Below are 18,588 nucleotides of genomic sequence, written 5' to 3'. Positions count from 1 at the left end.
TGATTTTGGGTGACATAAGACATAATCATAATTAAGAGACCACTGGGAATGCTTTTAAAAATACTTTAAAAGGTGATCAAAGAGGAACTTTAAAAAAACGTAATAGCTAGAATTTTTTCTTATAACAAGAATTCTATTTTCTTACCCTGTTGGCAGTATTTTTTGCTTATTTAAACAAAATTTTAAGCTTTTTCAGCTCATTTCTAAGGAGCCTGTTTTTACATTGCTGATAATTTGTAAATGTTAGAGTAGCATCTTTGCATTGGTTGGACAGCAAGCAGGAGAGCCCAGTGCTTTTATAGGCTTTAAAAGATAATTACACGCCTACTGACTCCCTTTTACTGCGGATCCAAGTTCAGCGGGTTTGCTAGCCTTTCTAAGGGCTCAGGTTGAGACTGTCCCTCTAAATGTTTAGTTGCGATTAGGAAAAACAAGAAGGGACTGTTGAAATTTGAATTTTCCTGCGGGGCGACTCCAGCTCGTTTTTTTTTTTTTTTTTTTTTTCCCTGCCAGCCTTTAGTATGAGAGTAAATTGCTGCCACCCATGCAGCTGACAAGGTGCGCTCCCTTTCACCATCGGTATAGCAAAGCTCAAGGCCACATGCCCTCTTTCATTACTTTGAACAGGCCAGCTGTATTGTAACTACAACCAATTTCCTTGCAGTCTATAAAGCTGTCAATCAAAATCATACAGAATACAGAGTGGTGGTATGGGCTGCAGGGGCGGAGCTGGGTGGGCTTTAGGGGAGGGCTGCAGGCCTCTGGACCAGATGTTTTACACAGAGGGAGGTGCTGGAAGGAGGGAGGGGAGGTTTACCTGCTACGAACAAAGAGGCAGAAAAAATGCAATCTTTTGGAGTTTCCATTTATTAAAAGTTATCAACAAAGAGACAAATAAGTTATATTTTTATTTGTTAGAATTCTATCAGTGTTTGAACATTAATAATTAGAGAGCTAGTACAACTTTCTACTTTCATGGATAGCTTCTGACAAACCCATAGAAACAGCTGTGTCTCTCCTCGGATCGGAACATAATACTGAAGGGGAGGTGTCAATGTTGTCTTTCACAACAGTCAGCAATGAAAGTGTGCACCTTAAGGCTTTTTTCTGTTATGGTATATCATTACATATAAACTCTTTAGAAATATACTTCTGTCAAATACCTTGACAACTACTATGTACACTACAAAAATAAAATTTAATATAAATAAATTATATGGCATACATTTATCTTTGTAACTGAAAACATAAATCCACACCAACCAAGACCAGAGTGAAAACCTGGCAAAAAAAAAAGTTTTTTTTTCCTTTTAAAATCCTCTAAGAGCTATGATGAGACCTGTAATGTAACAAGTTATATACTCTGTTTTTTCCTATTTAACATTAGTAAGCACTTTATACAGATCAAACTCCATTAATGTAAAAAAAAAAACATTAAAATGTAATAGTGTTTTTTTTCCAATAAACATAAAAATCCCTGCATTTGTTATCCACTGGCATCACAATAATCGAAAAAATATATATTACAAAAATATAAATATCGCAATCAAACAAAATAAAAAAGTGAATAAAATAGTTGCCAGCTATAGTTCTCTCCACTACTGCCAATATGACAACTGGAGAAAACGTACAAAAATAAGAACGACCTATTTCATGCAAGCAGCTGATGTAAATGAGTGGAAGAGAACTGCGTCTAGGAAGTTCAGAGGGGAGGTGTGTGTTGGCAGGCCAAAGGGAGTTATAGGTATGCCTGCCGGCACTGACATATGGAGCTAGTGAAGGAACTAAAGCGGAGTAAACACTGACCTCCCAGGGCTCAGCGCTGTGCAATTTAGCAGCTGAAGGGAGACGTCCAATCAGTTTCATGGCATTCAATTGTGGATTTCTGTGAGCTGAGGTCAGTGGGGACAGCTGTGGTCAAACTAGGACCAGTTGGGTTTTTTTTTTTTGCTACAGAGTGAGGAGATACATACACAAATGATTAACCTCGCACGTAAAAAACACGTCGCTAGGACATACACTTTTTTAGCCCTCGGCGGGCTAGCTTATCGGATGGACAGCTACTTCAAGCAAATATTTTTTTTCCTGTAAATGAGATGCAGTCAAGTGCCGCTTTGAACCGGGTCGTACAGTATGCGGTCTGAGCTTTAGCTTATCCAACAAGACACAGCCTCTTCCAGAACCGGTGGTCGGTTCCTGTAAAAGGTGGCGTGGATTTCTGAGGTGCGTTTACCGCTCGTAGGGTCAGTAAACTGAGCAGAACCTGCGTGGAGTCTGACAGGGTCAAAACAACTCATAACCTTTTACAGTAAAGTACAACCAGACAGTGATACAAAGCTGAGTGCAGAAACAGGTTCCAAGGCGTTAAAAACAAACAAACAAAAAAAAGGAAACAAAACAGCTTTTTAAATTTCTTCATATCAGCTCATCTTTAAATAGCACGCATGGCGTGTCAAGTTAAAACTGTTTCATATCTACCACAGGTTTGTGATAAAACAAATTAATAGTTTTACACGCGTACCTTTTTACAATAAACACACACACTCTCATCCAATAACTTTGAAAAAAAGAATTCCCTCATGTTTTCAAGGAGTATTAATGGTAGTTTGATCTGAGGATTTATCCAACGGATAAGGCAGAGAATGAAGAGGTTGGTTTCACATCATACAGCCCAGCGCTGCTCACACACAAACATATTTAGACACTTGCTTTGAGAGACATTTGCATAGAGTAATAAATGTTGAAAATGTTGTTTTTGTGTGATGAAGCTTTCAAATGGCACAGATCCACAGACAGATGAAAGGTAATCAGAGATCTCCCTCATACAAACGCACACACAACCAGACACACCAGCTAACATGAGGAATTGTACAGCTCCTAAAATTATATCTACTTTTTGTTCATATTTACATATGTATACAGCTTTTAAATATAGATAGAAATATCTAAGAAAAAAGGTTTGATGGGATACAGTAACAATGAGCACCATTATGGCAACACTGGCAAGCTTCTCGCTGCGTTGGGCTGGAGCGTGTGAGGTGAAGCGAAGACCGGCTGCCAAGCTGGGTCAGCTGCTTATTAATACAGAGTAGTCCGTCTTTGGCCATAGTGCTTCTGTTGTCCAGAACTGTAAACGGAACAAGGATTGCACAGTCAGGTGTTTGCCTTAAAGAGAGGACGACCTGCCTGCTGCAAGAGAAGCTGAAATCTCACCTCAGCTAGGCTGCCTGCCATTGTTGCTCTCAGCTGCCTCAAACTCCAAATCTTGAAGCTCCACAGCCTCCTCCTGGACTCCTCTGGCTCCTGTGTAGGTGTACAGCGGCACATGCGGGTCCTGGAATGCAGGCTCTGGTTGCTCCGAGCTGTAACTGTCTGTCGCAGTGTGCCCCAGGTGAGAGGAAGCCGGGTCCTGGCTGGAGAGGGGGCCCGGGTGAACAGCAACGGTGACTGAGGCGGATGCTGTTACTGTGGTGATGGGTTGGCAAAATGGGGTGGGATTGGGGTTGAGTGGTGGGGGGTGGTGGTTGGGCTGAGGGATGTGGGAAGTGCGGCCCCTGTGGCCCGCTGAGCGTTCTCTATGGCTGTGGGAGCCGTGATGGCTCCCGGCCTCAGTAGCAGCTTCAAAAGCATCCATGCGCGGGCAGGATGGGGGCGGGGCTTTCCAGTGCATCTGGCTTCTGGGGTCCCTGCTGCTATTTCGCCACGTACCCCCATGCTGGAGCCCAGAATCGCAACCCTGAGAGGAAACAGACTGTAGGACAACACAATAAGACAAAAATAAAAAAAATATTAAAAAATATTTGTCTAAGATGATTGTCCTCTCACCGAAGACACAGTATAGGCTGGTGCATCAGACTCTCTGGTCGATCGCCTATGTCCTGATCCTGATCTTCTTTCCTCCTCGGTCCTGGCTGCTCTGCCCCTGCTGGTCCGGATGTGGTACTGCTGCTCCACGGGCCGGCTCTGTCCTCTTCGGGAGGGGAGGTTGTAATTCTGCATCTCCTGGCTGACCCCAGAGGCTGTGGTGTTGGAGCTGTACTCCGAGTCTGATGAGTCTGAAGCTGCACCTGAAGAGGTGGTGGCCGCAGTTGCGCGATTAGGACGGACTGAGAAGTGGACCATGTGAGGAGGGGCTTCCGGAGAGGGAGTAGGCAACCGACTGCGGCCATCTGCTGGTGATACCTGAGTAGTGAGAGGAGGAAAGTGCTTAGAGAATAGGGTGTAAAGGTGCTTTTTAACTCTAAATAAAGTTGACTTTAAGATCCACTCAGATGAAAATCATGTTTTTTAACATGTTCTCGTGGGATTTTCTGATGATGGACGACATATATGAGCAAAATTAAACTTAAAATTGCTTTTCTGAGTACTTCTTCTTAAATTTTTTAGACTAAACTATAGCCATACATATTTCCTTTGGCACGCAAAGGCACAAATTATTTATGAAATATTAGTTTTTTCATGAGTCTTTTGCTGCTTTCCTACTCTGCTGCGCAATGGGTAGGGTAAAAGAGGGTGGGGTTGTCAATGGTCCCACCCACAATTCTGAAGTGAATTTCTGATGAACTACAGTTCAAATCAAAGTTGATTTGATTTTGCTCTGCATGAACTGTACTTGAAAACAACAGTTTTTTTTTTTTTAATAAATTGGCTAAAAACAGCAAAATCACAATTAAGATTAAATGCTTTTAAAATGATGACTGTAGTGAGTCTTTAAAGGGTAACCAAATAGGGAAGATGACGGCTAACTCCACCCAATTTGAAAATCAAGTCAGAGGGGTGGGGCTTATCATTACTGGAGCTGCAGATCATGACGTGGGACTTGTATCGTTTGACCGATCACGGAATTCAACTACATTACCTCGTTTCAACCTGTAGGGGGCAGACTAAATTTTCAAGAATAAACAATTTTGCTTTAATTTGTCAAAAATCTGGCAATGAGTAACACAAAGCACTTTTAAACCCCCATTTATAGAGGTCAACAGTCAAAAAAATTGTATTTAGGGTTTGGTTACCCTTTAAAGAGAAACTAGGCTACTTGTAGCGCCATCCTGTGTTAAGTGCAATTGTTATGTAAAAAAAAAAATGCAAGCTGCTTTTTTCCTTCAGAATCTGCTGGAATTACATTGATCGCATTAACAGTAGAAAAGTTACAGTTTTTTAAAGATTTTGTGCTTAAGCGTCACCAGCGAGGTTTTAACCCTACTCATGGAGTAGGGTTAACAGAGCAGATATTTTGGGTCAAATTAAATTTTTGGTCATGAAAATTTAAAAAAAATGAATAAACAAAAAATACCTTTTACATCTACTTATTAGGCAGTTGTATTCTGAAAGATCTCACCTCTGGATAGGGTCCATAGTACGACAATAATACTGGAAGAAGGACCAATCCATTCAGTACTCCCAGAACTGTTAGAATGGCTAACACTGCAAAGAAATACCTGAAAAAATAATAGAAACACAAAGATTTAAGCATTACAGAGACACTTCAGCATCATATTAAACTCTGTAGGAACAGCTGACTAACAGCGCATGCACGGCTTATTCTATGACAAAACACATAAAATATTTATGAAACTAGTAAAAAACCCCAACTAAACCGTTGTTGCTTTGGCCAACAAAGACTGACAAGAGGAAACATAAAATACCTTTACATACCATACAGAGCTATAAAGAGATATGTGCACGATCAAGCAACACACACATGCCCAAAATAATCATTTTGCCCCAAACAAACACACTTGTATGAAACCCCCACAGACAGACAGGCACTGGGGCTTTTTAAGGAGCAGAAAAGAAAGCTACCTTGTGTGTTTCTAAGTCCTGCCAAAGAGGGTTAGTCTTTAAGAAGCCGCAGAGAGAAAAGAAAAGGGGAAGCATAATTAGCCAGAGCTGGTTAATTCAAAGGCACTGGAGGAAAGAAAAGAAGAGGGGAAGAAAAAAAAAAAAAAACCAGAGGACGGGGGGTGATTGTGGGTGAGGGTACTCTCTTGGGTGTGTGGTGTATAAGCAAACATGGGGAAAACAAAGCGCGGAGGAATGTGAAGGGAGGGGGTAAGGGAAGAGGCGTTGGGGGGTATGGGGGGGTTACGAGAGCGCAGGGGCCTCACTCGTCTTTGGCTCAAAAAAAAAAAAAGAAAACGAGAGCTAGAAGCAAACAAATGAAGTGAAGGGTATAGAATTTAAACAATTTAGTCTAGGAAGAAGAGAAGGGGACCCTCGGAGTACCACCCTTCCCTGGCCTCTCTCCCTGTCTTTTATTTCTTTCTTTATCTTCTCCGCCTCACTTTTCTCTCCCTCCATTCCAGCTAAGCTCCTGTGAAATTCCCGGCCACTCCACAATCCCCTCCATCTAATTAAATCTCCGATGTATAAGGTAAAAGCCCACCAATCTCCACTCTTAATCTTCCCCTCTGCTCTCCTGCTTCCTTCATTAGGGAGGGCCCATCTCCTCGCCGGCTTTACCTGCGAAAGCTCCAAGGTTATCAGGGACACCTCCGTGCACCTACGACCCTTCTGGTTGACCCCACACTGTGATTTTGGATTGCATGTGTGGGTGTGAACTGATTCCGAACTTTATCACAAAACCTTAAAATCTGATAATGCAAACTTCTGCATCAGAACTAACATTACTTCCAGAAAACCTTGTGATTATAGAACTATATCTATATCTATAAATGCATATTATGATTAAACCATGAACTATATTGCTGTTTAAAGAAATATCACCAAAAGTACATATATATTAAAGCTACAAATAACTTAGCAGGGCTCAGGTCTCTTTAAGATTACAAATAAATACAGTCTTTGCGCAACTAAAACCCTATCATTCCCTTGGCTAAATAATATTAAAGTTATGTGTTTCAACTGCAGTTATTGCTTGAGATTTCACATAATTTTTCATTGTTTTGTGATCACTTTTTTGAAGCAAAACAGGCAGTTTTATTACATTTGCAAACGTATCCCTCTATTGCAGGCAATATGAAAGCACTAAGTTTGAGAATTTACACTGTAAGCGTGTGAATTCGTCTGACCAACACTTCCAGTTCTGTTGATCCTGAATAGAATCAGTTTTAGGTCTTCAGAGAACAATTTCTCTGCTTTACGTCTCAGCTCGCTGGCAACAAATACGGGACACAAACTGGCATACTTAGTTTGTAGCTGTGTGAGTGTATTTTCGATGGTTGAATTTTACAATTTTTTATGTTAACCAATTAAATAATTCATTCTAAAAATCGCTTGGTTCAATAATGGTTGCAAAAGAAGTTAAACTTCAATTAGGGTCCTCTACCACACTGGGCCTGAACCAGTTGTGATCTGTGGCGCCCCTGTGGTCATGGATGGTATGGTTTTTAAGTGTGGACTGATCCCCAATGTTTTCATACCTCAGCACACAGCAAGATATTTAGTTTTTATTTATTTCTTTTTTTCATCTTTAACAGTATTTTTTTCTCAATTTATATTTTAGAGATATTTTCAAATAAAGAGGCAGAAACTGGAAGTCCGTTTTTGTGTGTGCAGAAATAGTGACCAAATTTGTGTCCTGAGATTTTAAACTTGTGTGCTGACAGGCATTTTTATTGTATTCGATAAATATTTATTTCCCTTAAAGCCTTTGAAACTGCTTTGTATTATAATTACTTTATAAATAAAGTTTGTTAAATGTTAATAAACTCCGTTCACAAATCCTTCCCAGCTATTTTGTATCATCTTTTAATTCCAATAAATAACAGAAGTAACACTAGGATGAAATGATTTTTTAATCACTTGCACAAATACTCCAAACTATAGTCACAGCCCCCCATATGGTTGTTGGTGGTGTTGTTTTGCCAGACCTGATTTTATTTCCTAATAGGAAAAATGTCAACATTTTGATAGATGAAGCTGCTTGATTAAGTTTTTAAGTAAAGAGGAAACATATTCGGTTATTAGAATTTAGTAGCAACTGCTGGGAAAAAAAAGAGAATCTTTTAATGATTCTAAACTGAAATACAGTCAAAATTACATGAAAAAAACTAGTTTTAATATGGCAAAAGAACCAGCTTCTTAAAAGTAATGAGAGCTGACAGATTTTACCTGATTTGCCTTTGACTGCTTAAAATCTTTTTCTACTCAGGATGCATGAACTCACATTTTTCTAGAAGTTGTTCAAGCCTGCCTGACCCTCATGTGCTTTTAGTAGCCCGTCATTTCTCCTCTCTGATTTAGTAAATCAAAGTAAAATTGTGTCATCACCACGTTTAGCCTTTACTTTCACACCAGCATGATTAAATATTGTGTCACCTTTGCACACACAGCAACTGCACTCATGCACGCGTGCAGCCCACATACCGAGCCCAGTGCCCTGCCGTGCTGTTTACAGTGAAAACATTCACAGGGCCCGTGGAAAAAGTCAGGGAAACATTTCTTTCGGCACAAGCAGAAAAATACGAGCCGGGCTTGTTGTTATTGCACCGTCTTGGGGCGCTGCTTTGTTTGCTCAAACAACAGCAGAACTTTTAAATGAAAGCCCTGGACTGAACCAGAAACCAGAGCAGAGCACAACACTGGAGGTGAGGAGAGAAGGTCTATAGGGCGCCATGCTTGTGTGTTTGAGAGCATGTGTGTGCTCAGTTCCAGGCACGCCACAGTTGACCCCAGTGATTACAGGGTCAGGGAGCAGGTTGATGTGTTTGTCTAGATGCAGGGGGACTGTGTGTAACAGTCTGAGTGTGCAGATGTGAGCGCATGACACAGGCTGAATTTCAGTTAGAGCAATACTCCCCGTTCTCTTAAAATTGCACTCCTTTCATCTTTTAAAACATTTTAAAAGCATTCCCAATGGTCTTTTAATTATAATTATGCAGTTTTTAGCTAGAATAAAAAAAATGTTGCTTTCTATGATATAGTTCCTGCAGAGTGGCAGTAGTTCATAAAGAATTTGCCTCTGAGTTGTTGTAGGACTGTTTTGAGTAAGCCCACCCCCACTTCCCACTTCCTTTTTGGTCAACCACCTCATATGAGAAAAACATAACATGGAATCTGGATGAAACCAGATTGATTGAAGTTTGATTGAAAATAAATCTTTATTTTAAAACAGAACATTTTGGAGTTTTTACTTCAAAACGGTGACCTTTTTCCTCATTTTAGAGCCAATTTCATTAATGGGTTGATGTCCTTTGGGGAAAACGCAAACTTAGAGAAATGCTGCGTTCATGTGGTTTGAAATGAGCTGAAAAAGAACTCACACGAAAGTAAAAAAAAAAAAAAAAACACCTCATGAATGTAGAATAACTTTTTGCACCTAAACAAAGGTCCATTTATTTGTATATTGCCATCTATGGGGAGACACCAAAAAATAAATAATTAATAAGGATTATCAATATATTTTGTTTTACTTTGGTGGGCCAGATTAAATAGTTTGACAGGCCGCATATGGCCCCCGTGCCTTAGTTTGCAGGCCCTTTTCTAGTTGCTATTAGCTATTTGCGTCAGAGCGTAGCAAAGAGCTGGTGGCCCTTCCAGAATATCTTCAATTCACTTTTTATTCATCTGCTCCTGCTTCACCTAGATTTGAATAAAGAAATATTCAAGAATACAATTTAAAGCTTAATTGTTTTTATACAGGTCCCCCATCCATTGAAAAATGCCACTCAGAAAGCACAATTTTCATTAGTCTTTAGAGGACCAGATTGGCTATAAATTAAAGATCCACTCCAATGAAACTCATATTTTGGGTGTTTTGAGGCATTTTCCTCATTTTGGAGGACATATAAAAGAAAAAAAAAACATTTTATTCAAATTATTGTGAATCAGGAACAGATGACCAAAAAAATGGTGTTTTAAAAAGAGCGTATTTCTGTCAGAGAGCTCCTTGGTCGGCAACGGCGTGCAAACGGCCGCTCACAACTCAGGCAAATTTCTATTGAACTACTGCCCCACTACACAATCTGTGTCCTGCAAAACAGCACAGGTTTTTTTTATTTTAGCTAAAAACTGCATAATCATAATTAACTGGGAACGCTTTTAAAAAATAGATCCAAAGATACCGGTAATCAGAGTGAGTCTTTAAAAAGCTAAACTCAATCAAATGATGGCATAGACGTGCACACTTCAAGTTATCCTTAAAGCACTGCTGAACTTTCTCGATCTCAAACAGCTTTGATAAGTTTTAAAGAGACGTTTTTCACATGTATGATTTCCAACTTTGGATTTGATGCGCACAGGACCTCCACCAACAAAAATGAAACACAGCTTTCACAGTGTCGGCTCTAATTCCCTCTTCTCTAGTCTTTCCACAAATGTCCTCCTGCCTCCCACTCTGTTCCCCCTTCCTTTGCTTATAAATGTCCGGTAAAGGCAGTTAAACTAGATGAAGGAGTTAACAAAAGCCAGACAACCTTCAGGCTTTCTCCTTCTCTCTTTCCATTAACTTGATCTCTGATCACCCCTGCTGCAACCTCTCCTCTTCTCTTTACCTTTCCTGACCTTGGGGTCACCTTCCTTCCTCTGCTTTTCTCTAAAATATCAGACGAGATAGACATTAAAGGGGGGAAAGGGACACACAGAGGCAAAGCAAAAGGATGAAAGAAAACTTTTGTGGACGCCACCACACAAACTGACATAAAAAAAGGTATGTCAAGGATGAGGTTTACAGAGGGGGAATGCGATGGCGGTGCGGGTGGAATATGACAAGACCGAGAAAGGAAACAGAGGAAGAGAGAAGCCTTCATGCATGGCTGCTGTCTCGAGTAGATTCCTATGACATGCAGGTTGAGGCATGGTCTAACTTTTGGACAGGACATGGATGCAACACGATAACCTTTTTCTGAGAGGAATCTCTTAACACAACCAACAGGTTTTTTTTTTTCTTTTGGGGAATCATTTTTTTACTCACCTGACAATAAAGTCAAACTCAGACCCTGCGAGCATTAGGACACCTAGCAAAGTGGAAAAAGCTCCATCCAGCACTGGAGCAAACATGTGCTCCAACGCCAGAACTGCCCGCTTGTGACGATCCCCAATGGCTGTCAGGAACGCCTACAACACACATTCACAAATGTTTGGGGAAACGTCTTCGACTGGTTATGGAAAAACCATTTACAGAAAGCTTAAAAATTCCAGAAAGTTTCCTCACCAGAGCCACGTGGACCGTGAACTCCACTCCGATGCCCACAGAGGCGATGAGAATGACAACAGGAACCGCACTCAGCTTGATTCCCATCAACCCCATGAAGCCAAAGAGCTCCACCGTCATGAGAGAGAGCACCAACACCTGAGAAGAAATCACATTTCAGTCAGAAAGGAAGCTGATTCCCCCTCCAAGTGGTGAAAAAAAATTTTTAACCAGTATTTTAGTTTTTGGCCTATTAAAAAAATAATAGCAAGCAACAAAGTGTAAACTTAAGTATTTACAGCTGTCTAAAACTTCTGATCCTAAAACGTGTATCTCTTTAGTATGGATGTGTTGAACCCACGTGTGGGTGAAAAGTTTTGTGGGTCGGAGCTCTACAGCAGAGCGGGACAGGAGCGTAAATGCCATCATCAGCTGACGTGTGTCAAGTTACACGGGGGCCCGAATCCTTTGAAGAGGTCTGATGTGGGCAGGAAGGGTCGCTGGGAGCTTGTGTGGAATGGAACTCCACGTTTTATTTCTCAAGTGCACCTCAGGTAATCTTTTTTGTTTTTGAGGATAAATTTTGTTCCAGATTAGATTCAGAAAATAAATTTTCTTCATTTTGGCACCTTAAAAATAGGAAAACTCGTTCATTCGTACTGACGACAGATTTGAATCTGGTTTAAATGAAATTAAATTTTAGCCTAATCGATTTTAAGATGATAGGAAGTGATCAGTACAAAGAAAAAGCAATAAGCTTTTGATGTGAAAGCGGCGTTTTGATCTTTGACGCCTCTCCAGAAGTGGCCGTTTGATCTCGCTGGAGCAGCCTGAAGGATGCACATGACTTTCCCCTCCTCCCTCGTTTCAAGGGCTCAGGTATCCCGGCTACTGCCTGTTAGCAAATACAACCTACCGGGGAGAAAAAGCAGAGCTCTTTGTGCAGGAGTTTCTTTGTGAATTATGAGCCACCGTGTTTACACGTTCATACAGCGTGCGCGCAAGTATAAACACGTCCATGAGCTCCCGAAGTGTGTTTATGCTCCGAACTGTGTGTGTGAATGGGTGTTTGCACGTATCCGTGGAAACCCTTTGTGAGAAGGTGGAAGATGGGGGGGAGAAAAATATAAATCTGACTTTTTATATGTTGACAATTGGAGCTAGTTGCTGTAGCAACTTTGCCTCCTATCCCCATATATTTCAATGCTGTTGTGTAGGAGTGTTGGAGTAGACTAAACAGACTGGCTCTAACAACACAGCGCAAAATAAATGCTGGTGACCGGGGCTACGATAACACACAGCAGGCCCTACTTTTTGACGGAAGGGCACAAAAGAAGGAGAGTTTTAAACCTTTAACTGTTGTACTTTTTTTTTTTTAACCAAAAATCTCAGCAGAACTTTTGCTTGACACATAATATATAATCTCACCAAACAATTCAGGTAATTACATTTGTAAGAAAGTACAGAAATTTTGTGTTTGCAATAAATCCAGCTGTAAAAAAGCGTAGCTTGGATCAAGCAAAATAAGAAATTGCAAATGCTCAGGAAATCTAATACTTTCTAAATAATTAAAGAGTTGTGGAATTAAGAAAATAGTGTGATTTTAAAAAGGGGGCATAAATGGAGTGCACAAATCTGCAACATGTAATGCAAACTTTCCAAACAAAGATGGAAAAACTCAATGGAGTTATAAAGATTTTTTCTTTAAAATGTTGATCTTTAATATGTTCTAGTGGTATTTTTCTCATGATGGAGGACATAAATAAGGAAAGTTGAACTTAAAATTGCATTTCTGAGTAATAACTTCTTCAAATTGCTGGAAATCAGGAGCAGATGAAAAAATGCAGTTTCAAAAATGGCTTATTTGTAGGGGGATAACGGGTCACAAAACTCACGGTTCGGATCATTTTTCGGATCAGTGAAAAGTAAAAAAAAAAAAACAACAGGGAAAAAACAAGGAGATAAAAGCCTAAAATGTGTGGGCCGAACTGTGGCTAGTGATCCGTACGGACCACTATTTGTGATGTAGAAAATAGGCTCTTCCTGCTCCAAGCTCTCAGCAACAGGAAGGGGCGGGGTTTGCACAGTCCCACCCACAAATCAAGGACAAATTTCTAATAGACTTCTGCCGCCCTGCAAAAACTGTCATTTTTTTATTATTTTGACAAAAAAAGGTAAAATCATAATTAAAAGACCACTTGGGAACGCTTTTAAAATAGATCAAAATATGACTGGAGTAGATCTTTAAAGCAAATTTAATTCTAAAAAAAATAAAAGTTTTTATAACACTGTCACGACCAACCCTACTTTTCAAATTCTTTTCAAACTACATTTAAAACAAAATAAAAAAGGTAATTGGAAGCAGCTGAAAACTTTGATGTGAAGCTACAATACGAGAACAAAAGATTTCGATCAGAAAACTAACTGACTCTTCAGACAGTGACAATCTGAACCCAAATGCTTAGACAAATAAAAAAAGCTTTCGTCCGTTTGACGGCATAATCTCTCAGATCCTTTAAGGAATCTGTCAGGACTTGCAGTGCACGGGTTGATGCTAAAGTTTATTTTGCGTTGCTTGTTTAACTGACATGAAACACAAAAAAACATCAGACAAGTCAATCAGACGTGACGCAGAAATTAAGTTATTGTCAGGATATGGGAGAGCACTGGAAAAGTGGGCAGAATAGAGATGGATTTTGAAGGGAAAAGAGAGGAGATGAACAACAACACTAACTAAAAATGTTTTGCTTGAAAAGTTGATAAAATAACAAGAAAGACACATATGATGATCAGCATTAACATGGAGAGTGTGCATTTAAAATCAGTTAAATTTACACTTCTTTTGAGCCATAACAAAGCCAGAAAAAGTGTGTGTGAGAGCAGATTTGAAGACTTACAATAATCCCAGCCGTCCATGGGTTGAGCAGGAAAAGGGCACAGACCAGAAAGGTGCAGGCGAGCACAACACTGATGGACAGGAGAAGCCAGTGACGCAGACTAACATACTGCTCCCAAAACAGGAAAGGGTAGCCGTTGGGGTAGGAGGGCAGGCCTTGTCTGCTGTAGTTGCTGCAGATGGCCCGGACGCTCTCAATGGCCTCCACAAACTGTGGCGTCTCCCTGAGCCCGTTGAGGTAGAAGGGGAACTGTGCGTATTCAATAGGCTCAGCAGCAGGAACTGAAAGGGAAAGAAAAGAAAACTATTAATTTCACTAATGGATGAAACACCAATTAACAATCAAATCAATCAAATTTATTTGTATGGAACAATATAGAATGTCACAGAAATATGAGTTTGGCAACCAAGTCATTGATTCAGCGCTTGGTACATTTAGCAATGTGAGCAGATGCCAAGTCCTAATACATGTAGTGTCTCTATACAGCTGACGGCAGTATAAGGATGACTACATTGACTTTGAATTTCAGACTGTAAATAATATAGTGTCTCAAAACATCACTGACATGTGAAAACATCCCACTGAGTATAAGCAAATTGGATTCTGTGGCTCTGGGATCTTTGATTTTTGAATGTAATACAACATTTAGTTTCATAAAAACGAGTTTAACTTTTTGAATTTAGCTGCAAATTCAATTGTTTGAGATGCAACTAAATGTGATCTTAGCATTATCCCTCTAATGCATGTTGTTGCAAACGAGAAACAAACCACTTTGGCTCCAATATTACATAAATGTAGCATCTACCTAAAAAAAAAGTAATTTTTTTTGTTGCTGGAAATATATTCAGGTGTTAAGATGGTATTATTATTATTATAAGTACTGATTATTTTCTAAATCAGGAGTGTAAAAACCTTTTCCTAGAAAGCCATTTTTGGCTGAAAATGTATGAGGACCGACCAGTCCATCTGACATTTTTGAATCCTTAATGGAAATTTCATTACAATGGGAAACTTATTATTTCTAAATATAGAAAATAATTATTCTTAAATAAAATTATACCGAAATTACTGTGAATTTCATATTCGAAAACCAGAAAAAGACTAAAATAAAGAAAAGGTGTCTGGAAAAATTTTTTTTGTCCACATTAAATCTGAACTTATAAGAAGTGTTACATATTAATCAATATTAAGTGCCCACAGTAAACTTCTAAATTTAACTCATGTGAGTTATCTTATTCAGAAGTACTAATCATTGTGGTTTTGATCACAGAAACAAATCAGTTCCGCTCGTTTGGCCCTTATAGTTCTGAAAGTCAAGTAGCCACAGGTTTTTGCCACAACAACTTATAACGCAATTTAGCCAATCGCAACCAATACATTTTAATTTTTAGAAAGTGCTGGGGGCCATCTTATTGTTTTTATGATAGGAGGCTGTGGGATGATAGAAGTTTGAACACGGGTATTTGGCCAGACTTTGGACATGCCTTTGTTTGAGAACCACTATAATAAATTAATACATTTTATTAAAATCTGCACAGATATTTTAGGACTATTCAACAAAAAGGCCTGCTCCAAGTGAAGTTGTATGTCTAAAAGTAAATGTATGCATTTGAGCTTGTGGTGGGGGAGGGGAGGTAGGTGAAATAGAGCTCCATTGACTTGAACCTAACCAGTCTGTGGTCAAGACTCCCTAATGAGGGCCTATCAGTTCCAGACGCGGCAGCCTGTCAGAGCAGACGGTGATTCATGACAATTACAATGTCAGAATCACGACCATTACCACACCCAGAACCTGGCAACACCACGGAACCATAGATGCACAGACATGTACACCTGCCGTCACTCTCCGATGAGGTCATTCTTTGAGCCGACAGATTTCATTCAGAATTTTTCAGCCTGCACATGGCAGCCTAAAAGGATTACTCAGCAACCTTATTGCCATCCAGATCCCTGTCTTTTTTTTTTTTTCTCAAGGCTGCTGATCCAATAACTTTTCCCTGTGTCACACACGTCTTGCTTGTTATCCAATTGTTCAGCCCATCCGAATCCACTTTTCTTTTTGTTATCCAATCTTGACCTCTGACTCTCTCAAAATCAAATATTGGACTCAAATAACATTAAAGCCTGACTTTTTTTGTGTGAGTGTTTGTGGTGGAGACATGAGAACAGACTGCGTGTTGTGTTTAGGGTCACTGAGTTTTAATAACGTGTGTGTAATGTGTGTGTAATGCGGGGGCCCCATGGCAGCCGAGACTATAGCATTAAACCACAAGCACAACACTTAGTTGTGTCTTTGTTTTCAGCTTCAACCTGATCACACGTATGCGCAGTCGCAGCATAAGAGCAGCTAAGTATGCCTCACTTTGAGCAAACCACAAGAGATAAACACATGTGGCAGGTGCTAATGGGACCAATGAACTCCGTAAAAGTTAAACATGTTTTAGAAAAACAAGAAGTTCCATTTCATGATGCCAAATACTCAAATTGAGCTGCAAACGTAGCAGTATTAGTGTGGTTATTTGCATTGACACTTTCTCAATCAGATGATTGGAAGTGTAAGGCTAGGGCTGCACTGTGGTATAGTGGTTAACACTCTGGCCTCACAGTGAGAGGGTTCTAGTTCGAATCCCAGCTGGGACCTTTCTGTTTACATGTTTTCTCCGGGCATTCTTTCCACAGTCCAGAAACAGACTGGGGGCATAGTCAGGGTGTCCCCCACTTTCATCTCCATCAGCTCATTGAAATCGATATAGAATATAGATGGATGAAGAATAGGACTTACTGCTGAGGCGTGTCTCGGGCATGGAGTCTGTATGGTCGTGGAGCCACTCAGGAGGGTGTGGACGGATGTTGGCCTGCGAGGCAGCGTATGCCACAGGATCATTGCTGACCCAGGCAGTAAGGTAGATATAAAAGGCTCCAGGGTTGATAATCCCATCTGCATCCACAAGCCTATGACGGGTAAGCTGCAAAACCAACAAAAGAGATGAGTTAATGACGGCGACATTAATCCTTCACAGACAACAAAATTCTGCAATCTAGAATGCATTAGGTTGTTCATACAATTTTTCAATAGACCGAAAACTACAAGAACACATGGAACGGTGGTGCTTGCAGATGCAAATTTCTTCCTGTAAACGCAAAGGAATTGTGGAAAATACGGAAAACTTGAAACATTTTTCAGAAATTTCTATTCATGCACATGCATGAGCGCCAGTAAACGAAGCAGATTTCAAAACCATACAAAAATATTGCCCCTGATCCTTTTCTGACCAAAAGGAAATAAAAAAAAAAATCGTCAGTTCAAACACTGGCTAGCCTTCTGAAAATTCCCGCACTTCCTAGAATTAACATGCCACATTAAAAACACGGAAAATGTAGAATCAGCATCTCACTTTACATACAGAAGATACTGACGGCCAACCTCAGGCCTGATGTCCTGACCACTATGAATACATTTCTGAAAGAAGCCTTGCAGCACTCTACAGCTGCTGATGACTAGGCAACCAGAACCTCATACGTCTAAATATACAAGGATAATTCACCTTTGCTTCAGAATAGGAAAAATAATCACATTTCTGTTATTTTACAGGTTGTTCGGTGAATAAAAAGGCTGTTTTTGGACCTGGGCTTGTTCACACAGACGTATATGCCAACGAATATTGCTACCAGGAAATCAAAAGGTTTAAAAATTGAGGATAATTTTTCAAGTTTGAATACATTTTCAGCAGAAATTCTTCTTTGTTGGGTCGTTTTCCCTCAGAAATCCCCAAATAAAAGGTAAAACTTACAAATAATAAACTAAATGTCTCAATGTACTAAAATGTCCCAAAATATGTTTTTTTAACACGAGCTACAACCCCATTTAGTCAAATCCCAACACGTTTGAAGTGAATATTGTGATTTTTGCATTCATGTTGGCTCCTGCGCCGGACCTAATTGCTACACTCTGTAAAAAGATGCAAGCAAAACAAAATTTTTCCGTCACAAAACCTCTTTCAAAAAATGTTAGATAAAAGATGAGAGTAAAGCCAACATAATTAACGATTCCTATTTTGACAGCAGCACAATAAAAACTTGTATTATAGTAACTCAGGTCTCTAAACAGGCTTTTTAATGTTCGTGTGTGTTCCTTGGCAACCTATTAACACCATTAAACGTGACTGAGGAACTACATTTTGTTTGTTAAAATATATCTCTCTTTTTGTTATTTTAAATTTCTATCAACCCTTTGACTCTTGTGTTTTGAATGTGTCTGTAGTGTTTTCTAAGAAAGAGGCAATGTAAAGTGTGAGAAAAAAGAAAGGCATTTCATCGCTTTGGATTTTCTTTCCAAGTAGCTGTTAGCATGTAAACACAGCTGAAATCACAGCGAGACCGCCGAACTGTACTGATGTGAATTTGTCAGAAAAAAAAAAAAAAAAAAAAATTCTTTACCAGCAGAGAGGCTGCCTGAAGGAACCATGTGAAAAAATAAGGGGAAGCCTCGCAGTCCTACTTCACGAGAGGTAAAACCATTACTGTACTGCTCCGCCACTCTCCCTTCTAGGAACCATAAATCCCTCTTTCACAGAGGCAGGGAGAGCTTTTGGGGGTTAA

General features: G+C 39.8%; 1 protein-coding gene across 3 annotated transcripts in view; it reads right to left on the bottom strand.

Moving 5' to 3' along the window:
• Positions 1-482: 482 nt before the first annotated feature.
• Positions 483-18,588, bottom strand: part of ptch1 (patched 1) — a 58,853-nt gene continuing 40,747 nt past the window's right edge. The window contains exons 17-24 of one of the 3 annotated variants that reach the window (XM_024275687.2): positions 16,772-16,955; positions 13,990-14,270; positions 11,114-11,251; positions 10,874-11,016; positions 5,339-5,438; positions 3,826-4,182; positions 3,214-3,751; positions 483-3,127 (exon numbers count right to left, since the gene is read on the bottom strand). In XM_024275687.2, coding sequence (XP_024131455.1) covers positions 3,215-3,751; positions 3,826-4,182; positions 5,339-5,438; positions 10,874-11,016; positions 11,114-11,251; positions 13,990-14,270; positions 16,772-16,955 — 1,740 coding nt within the window. In that variant the 3' untranslated portion in view covers positions 483-3,127; position 3,214. Of the gene's footprint in view, positions 3,128-3,213; positions 3,752-3,825; positions 4,183-5,338; positions 5,439-5,537; positions 5,839-10,873; positions 11,017-11,113; positions 11,252-13,989; positions 14,271-16,771; positions 16,956-18,588 lie in introns of those variants that run through there. The other 2 variants (XR_002919622.2, XM_036213480.1) reach the window with 2 other exon arrangements.

This window comes from Oryzias melastigma, linkage group LG9, assembly GCF_002922805.2.
Source record: "Oryzias melastigma strain HK-1 linkage group LG9, ASM292280v2, whole genome shotgun sequence".
NCBI classification, from domain to species: domain Eukaryota; kingdom Metazoa; phylum Chordata; class Actinopteri; order Beloniformes; family Adrianichthyidae; genus Oryzias; species Oryzias melastigma.
Note: the sequence above shows the minus strand (reverse complement) of the source record. Positions and strands in the feature narration are given on the sequence as shown.